Below are 9,876 nucleotides of genomic sequence, written 5' to 3'. Positions count from 1 at the left end.
ATGTGCATTATTTCAAAAGGAAGCCGCCCATGCAACAATGTGGACATTATATGGAAGTCAAAATCCTTTCCACAATACCCCTTAACCTTTTCAAAATGCATCTGCATCTGGAAAAATAAAAACAATCGATTAAACAGCATTCAGAACCAATGTAATTGTCTGACAAACAGCACAATACTTTGCTACACATGAAACTTGATGTTTGTCTGCCGGTTGTCCACGTCTCCTGGATTCATAACAATCTCAAATCATCAGCGCTCCACTGTTATGCTTGACAGTTGGTGAGTTGTTTGAGTTTACTTTAGGTGTTTACTTTTTTCTGGGCCTGGTGTCGTGCATTGTGACCCAACACCTTTGCTTCGGTGAACTTTTGACAACACAGTTCTAAAAGTGTTGTGACTCTTTCGATGCACTTTTGCAAGTGGTGCCAGAATATTGTTTTATATAAAGATGCTTTTTCTTAACAATATATTTTTAGTCCTTTTTTTACATAATTGAATATTTTAATACAGCTGAGGACTGTTAATCCTTAGTGCTTAATTTCTTTTTACTTTCACATAGTAAAAAAAAAATATGCGAAAACATTTTATTTTACATTAACAGCAGAAATGGGAAAAAAATCCATGAATAAAAGCAGATATTAAAGTAAATGTTTAGATAATATAAGTAGGCTACCTATAAAGAAATAGTTATAATAGTAATGATGCTATTTTTATTCATTGTTACAGTAAAACGGAGAAGGTAAAAACTGAAATTAATTCAAGGAACCAGTTAGTTATATTTTTTGTGCCAGTGCATATTAAAAGAAAATAATTTAGTATCATCTCTTGTTGGACCATCCAGAATTATGAGGAAATATTTAAGCAGTTTCACATTGTATCAACCATAAAGTTAAAGCTTGTGGTAGTTAATGAAATTATCCAATATATCCTGGAAGGAAGAAAAAATCTTAACGCTTTCAAATCCCACCATGGCTTCATGTAAAACAGGGTTCCAGAAGCTGAGTAAAGTTGCGCTCCTCCATAGTGCGGATGAATACAGTGAACAGCAGAATGGTGATTCGCCTCGTCTCCCCGCCTTTAGCTAGCAGCAGCAACACTCAGTGGCACCCGTCCATTTCCTTTCTCCTCAACCGCCGGCAGGCTAACAGCTCAAACTCCCACAGACATGGTGAGTATCTAACCGAGTGCAATTTGCTCATGTGTACGAATTAAAATTACCATGTTTTGCGGTGACTTTTGAGGTCCATTTTCGGTTCGGGGGTATCGTTGCTAGAACATCCCGGTTGCCTCCGTTGTTCGCACGGGGGGCGAGCCAGGCAGACGCGGGTGGACCGTCTTGAACCGTTGACGCTGTGGGCTTTATTAAAAGCTCCTCACCGTGGAAATACCGCAGCACGGCTCTGTTGGGTGTGTAAAATGTTGCCCTCACTCGTAGGTTGTTGCCGTTCTGTTTGTTAGCATCACAGCTATTACCTCATCCTGTCCAATGAATGATTTTCCGGCATTTGACAGCCGCCTTGTCAGTCAACGATGCATTTTTTTTCCTGTTCAAAAGGTTTTCTTAATAAAATGGTAATATTGGTGTACCCGCCGAAGCCTTCATATTAATAATACATGTGAGATTTGAGTATATAAAAAAGAGCTAAGGTTGAGTGGATAATGTTCTCTACGTTTCTCAAGTCATTTTTGTAATGGATGTCAAAATCAAACCTGTTTCGTAATGTGTTTTTACTATATTTGGACATTATAATCACCCACAGACACAGGGTGAAATTGAATCTTCCTGCTTCTACCACAGAATTGAATACGCCGTGTGTAAAAATTCAGATCGCTATCTGCGGAGCGAGTGAAACGGAGCCTGGATAGGTGGAGATATGTATGCTCTGGAGACCAGCGGAATAAAGTGAGGATCCATGTGTTTGAATGAGATCGACAGCTGGAATAAAGAAAGTTGAAGTACCTGGGGTCAGTAGCGACCCTTGCAGTAATGACGCCCTGGGTTTTGTCCCTCTTCCTGCCGCCCACCACACATGAATTGATCTGAGTTGATCGACCAGTGCTTTTCAGCTCATCTCAAGCCAAAGTCCCAATTTCAAGAAAGCCTTAAATCTGACCCCTTTGTTTTTACACTCTGAAATGTTTTAGCAATACCAGGTTATATATTTTAAACTATTTGATCAGCGTAGGATAATCTAGTTGTGGAATAAATATGTATAAATTCAGCAACAATTTTGTTGCAAATGATTTTTAAAGCTAATGATGACTTTTAAACTTTGACTTAAAGTTGTTGTTTAGGTTTTATACTATCCTGTCATTCACATTGACTGAAAATGCAAAGCAATAATAACTTTGGGTGGGGGAATACAATTTAGGTCATTTCCAAGCAAGTATGTGGGGACAGTGGAGAGGAAATGATCCCTTTTAATGGGAGGGAGCCACCAGGGCTCAGGGAGGCCAGTCATTGCTGTGACTCACTAGAGGCTGAGAGGGCACATTGAGATGATTGTCAGGGATGATGTGTAATACTTTATTACCAGCTGTAGGAGTGAAAAGGAAGATTTACAATCAGGTAGCGAGCAAAGGTTACCCCATGATAAAACAATCAGGCTGCTATATTTACACATCACCCATTAAGTAACCCAAAAAAGAGGAATATGAAGTTGCTGCGACTCCAAAGAGCTACATAGGACGGCTAGAGGAGTCCCAGTCTGTGTTCCAGGCCAGAATGATAAGAAGGTATCAATCAGCTGTAGCAGTAAGCAACAAGCTCCAACCAGAAAAGGTCTGGTAGTAATTAGCCCTGACCTTCTCATCTGTGCAGGGGAGTTTCTCTGATTTGGATGCAAAGAGAAACAAATCTGTGAACAAGGAGTCACGCCAGTAAACCTGAAACGTCTCCACCAGCAGGTCTCTAAAGGACAAGAAGAAAGTAGCTGCTTCAAAAAAAATCTGATTCCAGGTTGGGAGGAAGGGTAGATACTGACCAAATCCATTTTTAGTAATGTCATTAGCCTCTGAGTAACAGATTTAGTCAAATCATTGAGGCTGATGATTTTGACCGACTTGGAAATTTGGTACTAATAGAAAACAGTGAGCAGAGCAGAGACTGTTCAGGTTGTCTTTGAGATGAACAAATGTGGAGGGAATTATAAAGGAACATCTCTGAGGGAAAGGTTGATTGTCGAGGCTCAGATGGGTTGACGTGCAGAGGAGGGAAACGGAGTAAGATCATAAAGATTAAACAAAAATGAGAGGATGAAAGCAGAATGCAGAGAATGAATGAATGAAGATTTATTTGCAAAGTCTTTAGAATAGAAATAACAATATTGCCCCTCACTGGAGAAATTTAAGTGCAGCAGCAGAGTGGTTCAAAGCATGTAGATTCACACAAGGATAAAAATTTTTTTTTTTTCCATTGATAGGAAGAAAATTGGTGATGTTTGCTACTCCCCACAAAAAGTAAAATTTCTGACAGTCAGCTTATAAAGTGTCCATCCACCTCATAAGAGGAATGCAGACAGTAGAATAAAACTTGTTCTACAATGGATATAACAATAATGAGGTCTGTGTCAGTAATCTGATCTTAATTTCTTTACAAATACCTGATCGGTTTTCATCTACCTGTTGTAAATAGTTGGATGAACTGGATCAGTACCAGGTCATGCCTTGACCCTTTTACAGCTGGATTAAAGCTATCTTAAAGATGAATGGATTTCTTTGGTTGAAGTTTTGTTTTTTTTTCCCTTAAGTATAAGTTGATTTCCATTTTCTTGTTTCACTAAAACAAATAAAAATTTTGGGAGTTTTTTGGTTGTTTTTTCTTCAAGAAATGAGTCAGTGCTTTGATGGTTTTGTAGCTACTAATTAGTTATCTAAGCCAAAGCTCGCTTTATATTTCCAGTCCATGTCAGCTGAGAATCAAGAGTCTGTATTTGCTTGATAGTGTCCTTAACAAACCTATTGATCTTTGATTTTATAATTGCTAATTCAAGATTCATGTCCACTTGAGTTTTATGAATGGTTGTGTGTTTTTGCAACCATTTGGAGGCAATTAAAGTTTTAAAAATCGGCTGTGTGGACTCCCTCCTCAGCTTGTACCATCTGCTGGAACAGGAACATGATCTCTTCAGCTAGACATTTCTCTACCTTAAGTGAAGTCTTAGCAGCTTGTCAAACATCGTTGAGCGGATCAGTTATTATTTTCCGGCAGCTGTTTGGTTGTAAAAATACCTCTGTGAATTGATTTCTTAATTATTTCCCAGCCATCTTATTAATAAACTGGTTTCAGTGCAGTGCTCTGACACAAAGGCGTTTTATGATGGCAGAGGGTTAAAATCAGTGTGTGTTCTGGTTTGTTTGTTGGAGACAAGGTCATAAATGGAGACTTCAAGGCTGTTGCCAGGTAATAAATGACAGATGTAAAGACTCTGCTCGATGTTCTCAAAGCATCACAGCCCCTTGTGAAAAAGGCAGTTAGGAATCCCTGCCACAAGTTTACAATTTCTATTTAAGGTTAAAGTCAAATGAAGGCTGAATACATTAATGTGGTGCTGGGAAATTGTTGTAAATTTTCATTGAAATTTCTTGTTTTATTGTCAGACTGCTTTATTTGTTGGCTGTTGCATTCCCTTGTCATGACGGTCTCTTTCCTCAAACAAATAATGCCTGAAACTCTGGAGATCAGAGAATATTGGAAGCTTCACTGAAGAAAATGGGGATTTATTGCAGCAGAAAGCATCAGTGCAATATTTACCACTAACATTGCTGCTGTGTGACTTCTTCATGTTGTATATCCTTACTGCAGTTTTGCTTTGTCATTTAATTTCATGTATTACAGTCCCTAGAAACTATTTTGGAATAAGCAGCTCTCAGAATGGAGAGGAAACCCTGATTCCCATATTATGATACATTCTCTTCAATCTACTTAATAATCATGCAGATTTTTGATTAAGTAATGTTATGATCTGGTCATTTGTAAGCATATTTCATTGTGATTTGATCTAATCAGTGTCAGCTGCTTTTTATTTTTTGTATTTACAGTTGGTGTTTTGTTTTTGTTTTGTTGTTTTGTTTTTTCCCCCTTTAATTGGCCTGTGATAAATAGCTAAAGTAATAACTCTCCAGATTACTGTGCAGCATGGCAGGTAGGAATTATAAAATGAAGATTTGTATGAGTTCAGGGCAGTGAATTAAAAATAAAAAAAGTTTGTTAACGTGCCTTTAACCAATCATAACTGTCCTGAGAGTGAATACCAAAACAGGTTTGTGTGTGTGAGTCACACATTTAGTGCCTGCGGATGAAGTGACTCTCCATGCAATGCAGGAGGTTGGCTGACTGCTAACTGATCCCTCCCAGGAGATGCAACTGTAGCTGGGAGCTGACAGGCTGCAGATTAGCACATACATGCAGACACAAAGAGAAGGCTTGTGACCCCTGGTGGTGCGGACACTTTTTACTCTCATGCACTTAAAATCAATTTCCTGACATGTTTGACCGACCCTCCACCAGCATGGTCTCCTGGCCTCTGCCCACTCTTCATTTGTAGAGCCCATGCAGAGGCCGCGCACTCTGCCAGCAGCTCCACGGCGTTTGCATGCGGTACTATAATCTACACTGTGCCACCAGCGTGGGAAGGGGAAAGGACAGCGTCTGGACTCGTACGCCCACACCTGTAAAATGATTGATGGTTGCACTTATTGAGAGACGAATAGATGGACAAGTTGCCAGGACGGCGTCAACAGAAAAGCCAGCTGTTACATCAGCTTGTCATCTAGATCAAGGAGGAGAGCTGCCACCTGTCAGGTTGCTCCGATCCGCTGGGATTGTGGAAACCTCTGTCATCCATCAGCTTCTAGAAGGACTGAAAGACGGGTCTGGCCTTTTTCCAGCCACCCTTTCACCATTCAGGCCTCCGTCTAACAAACCCAGGAGGATTAAAATCATGAAGCCACTTAAATATTCTTCTTTGACACTTTAATTGGGATGACAGGATATGCTGCTTCTCTGGGACTTCTTAATTCGTTTGTCAATTGAGACCGAATGATAGATGTCTGGCCATTATTTTTACCATCCAGCCATAACACGGGATATTTGCCCTTCCTGCCACTGTTCCTTCATTATGCTGCCTCAGAAAATGGCTGTGTGCTCAGCAGAGGATGAGCTGGTGAGCCTTTCCACTGTCTATGAGCTCTTAGACGAACAGCAGTATTATTACACGGAGCTCATCCAGCAGCAGGAGAGGAACTATAGGGCCTTCCTGCAGATCTTGATGGACACTTCTTCCAGTCGCATGGACAGCCTGGTGCGTGAAATGCAGGACCTGAGGAACAATCTGCAGAGGACCAAAGCTGAGCTCGCAGAGGTTAAGAAACAGGGCGTACAGAATAGCAAGCAAGCAGAGTTCCTGGCTGAGAGCTTGTTGATGGTCCAGGTGGCGCTGGATGGGGTCAGCATGAAAACCAGAGACACTAGTGGAGGAACAAAAGGAAAAGTTCTGGATGTAAAGCAGAGCAGAGGAGGATCAGTGTTGAGGTTTGATGGGAGAGGAGTTGGAGGCACAGGAGCAAAAAAGCCAGAACCAAAAGCTGCAAAACTGGTGGCAGATCTCACAGATATCCGCTTCGAAGAGTTTAAGGTTGTCAGCAGAATGAAGGCAGTCTACCTAATGGTTTGGTTAATGGGGGCTTTTATGCAACACGCTTTGTTTGTGTCCACTTTTGACTGACTTCAAAATGTCGGATCTGAATCCTCAACTCTATTCTGTCTCCTTTCAGGCCGACCAACTAACAGAAGAGCAGATTGCTGGTAAGACGAGTCAACTCAAACCCTGTTTCTCGATCTTCAGGTTGAAATTTCAGCTTAATTGTCAGTATTTTTCATTGACATCTTCTTTTTCCTGCCCAGAATTCAAGGAAGCCTTCTCCTTGTTTGATAAAGATGGAGATGGTACCATCACCACCAAAGAGTTGGGCACAGTCATGAGGTCACTGGGTCAAAACCCAACCGAAGCTGAACTCCAGGACATGATCAATGAGGTGGATGCTGATGGTACGCCACGTTCTTTAAACTTTCTGCTGTTCAGAATCTTTTCACCGATCAATCAGATTTTTAGTCGCTTTCATGCAACCTGATGTGAAGGTGTGTGGAAAGGACCCACCCAAAAAAATATGCTACACTAAGCAAATCAGGTCATTTTTAGACTGCATCATGTAAAGTTGATGAAACATTTACAATACAAAGCACAAAATGTAACATTTTTTATGAAATCTATTATAAGCCAATTTGAAAGAACATGTATGTATTAAAGTCAAAAAGATCAAACTGAAAATCCTGTCAAACAAAATAAATCTTTCAATCTCTTGTGACAGTCATTCAAATGTCTTAACACCTGTACATATAATGCTGGAATCCCGTTTCTCCCGAATCAATACAAACTGGTTCACCAGCTCACACTGGCATTGAAAAATTGTTTCTCAATATAGTGTGCCCTGCACCTATAATTATTTCTATGAATGCCATCAACTTCAAGCCCCACCAGACATATTAATAGTTCTTAATCCATTGAACAGTTTGATCAATTAGTCTAATTAAAAATAATTCCATGTTGGTGAAATCTGTTTTTAAAACAAATTTTATCCCAAAATACACAACCTGGCCAAATTTAATGTTTGCAAGCTTGCAAGATAAAACTGCACAAAAATCCCCAGGGACCCATAAGGTAAAAATTTGCCAAAATTCATGTCTGTTTGTCCGTCTGTCTTGTGTTCTCCAGGCAATGGGACTATCGACTTCCCCGAGTTTCTAACAATGATGGCACGAAAAATGAAGGACACAGATAGTGAGGAGGAGATCCGGGAGGCCTTCAGAGTCTTTGATAAGGTGTGTGTGTGTGGCGGGGAGGGTGTGGGGGTGTGTGTGAGCTGATGACAGAAGTGCGAATATTGACCAACCGTGTGCGCCTTGTCCAGGATGGTAACGGATACATCAGCGCAGCAGAGCTCCGTCACGTAATGACCAACCTGGGAGAGAAGCTTACGGACGAAGAGGTCGACGAGATGATAAGGGAGGCCGACATCGACGGCGATGGACAAGTCAATTATGAAGGTATCCAATCTGAAATGACCGCGTGTAGCAGCTTCTACGACTTGCAAATAAAAACATTATTCTGATCGTTTTCTCTGTCTCTCTTCCACAGAGTTTGTTCAGATGATGACCGCCAAATGAACTGAAATTACAAAGAATCAGTCAAATGTTTCACTTACCTCTTATTGCAAAAATCTACATTTAATCATACTGTTCTGTATAGACGATTTAAACTGAATGTTGGAATAATGAAAATCTGTCCATATAAACAAGTTCAAAAAAAGGTAAAGGCAAAAAAAAAAAAAAAAAAATCCAATAATCTGCATGTACTGGCTTGTATTCCCCCTCCCCTCTGCGCTGAGCTGACCAATCACATCTCGGCTCGTTAGACGGGCAGCCTCGTGCAGCCGGCTACTTCCGCCGCTGCTCCTCTGCTTCTTGGTTCCATCTGCCTGACGTCATGATGATTTGGGCGGGTCCACCGCCTTTTCTTCTATAATGTCTTGTTTTACTTTCCCTTCATGCATGCAGCGTTAACATGGGTTACTGTTGAGATCTCGGTGACAGAGAGCTGTCGTTGGACCTCAGAGGAGGAAGGGGTGGATGGGAGGGAGCGAACCAATGGGACGTTCGCCTGGCTGAACAGTCAATGACTGATATTTTTAAGAAAAAAATTAAAATGGAATAAACAACTAATTTTAGATTTGGTTTTCATCATGTTTATTAATCACTTTATCCTTTTGTGTGTTTACCTTTTCTTTCTTTCGTTTTTTTTGAGGGTGAAATGCCCCTTTAGCAGTCTTTGTCTTATCCAATATGGAGGGATGGGTGGGCTTTAAAGATGGTTCTATACAAGCACAGCTTCTGAGGCTCCATCTGCACCAACGCTTGTACCAGTGTGAGTATTAGCCCGGATGTTTACAGACACGGAGGAACGTGAGATCCTGAGTTATCTCGCTGCAGACGGGTGCAGGCTGCTGCCTCGAAGGCTGTCCGTGTATGACTCCACGCGGTGGGGCGAGTTTCAGCTTAGTGGGGGACAGGGTCGGCGCTTTGCAGCATTTCTACCTTGTTTTTGTGTGTGAGTTTGCCTGTGTGCGTGTGGGTGCAGCGAGGCCCGGTCCAGTCCAGCTGTCCTGTTCGGTTCAGTTGATCAGCATTCCAAGATGTACAATGCTAGTCTTTACATTTTGTTTTTCCAATAAAATCTCATGAACTAAAAGCGACGGGTGTTTGTGTATTTGTAGACGCTCTGACATGTATTTTGTTGTTGTTTTTTTTTCCTCTGTGGGGGTGGCGCAGCTTTAAGATGACTCATCAAAGCCTCGGTGTGTGATGTCTTGCTGAACCCACCAAACATTTTTTTTAAAGGGAACCTGGATTATCAGAAAGCCCTCTGAAAGTTAAATGCTGCAAAATCACCATAAAAGACCCCCAAAGAACAGCTATCAAAGACTAACCACAAATTATTCTGCAGTTCATCAGTGTGTGTGTGTGTGTGTGTGTGTGTGTGTGTGTGAAAAAAATCCTCCGGGTTGCCACAAATGGCTGCCGATGAGTCGTTGCTAGGCAACAGAAACACATGGAAATGGAGGAGAAATGGGCAGCAGAAAACTGTGGGAGTGAGAGGAGAGGTTTGACAATTATAGACTCAGAGATCCAGGATCACAACCTACAGAACTGCCAGAAACTGCATTATTTCAGGTGTGATTCTCCTCAGTAGTAGATCTGGACTCTGCGAGAAGATACTGGATGTTTGTGTGATTGGGACTCGGACAGGATAAGTGTAGG

The 9,876-nt window shown here is 41.3% G+C and overlaps 1 protein-coding gene across 1 annotated transcript; it reads left to right on the top strand.

Annotated features, from left to right (window-relative positions):
* Positions 1-1,049: 1,049 nt before the first annotated feature.
* On the top strand, positions 1,050-9,307 carry LOC129365528 (calmodulin-1). The gene is made up of 6 exons (XM_055038776.1): positions 1,050-1,170; positions 6,777-6,807; positions 6,907-7,050; positions 7,775-7,881; positions 7,971-8,106; positions 8,198-9,307. The coding sequence occupies exons 1-6, from the start codon at positions 1,168-1,170 to the stop codon at positions 8,224-8,226; spliced, it is 450 nt and encodes a 149-aa protein (XP_054894751.1). The 5' UTR covers positions 1,050-1,167; the 3' UTR covers positions 8,227-9,307.
* Positions 9,308-9,876: the final 569 nt, after the last annotated feature.

This window comes from Poeciliopsis prolifica, unplaced genomic scaffold, assembly GCF_027474105.1.
Source record: "Poeciliopsis prolifica strain line A6 unplaced genomic scaffold, Auburn_PproV2 SCAFFOLD013, whole genome shotgun sequence".
In the NCBI taxonomy this organism is placed as follows: domain Eukaryota; kingdom Metazoa; phylum Chordata; class Actinopteri; order Cyprinodontiformes; family Poeciliidae; genus Poeciliopsis; species Poeciliopsis prolifica.
This window is presented reverse-complemented; position numbering and strand designations above follow the sequence as displayed.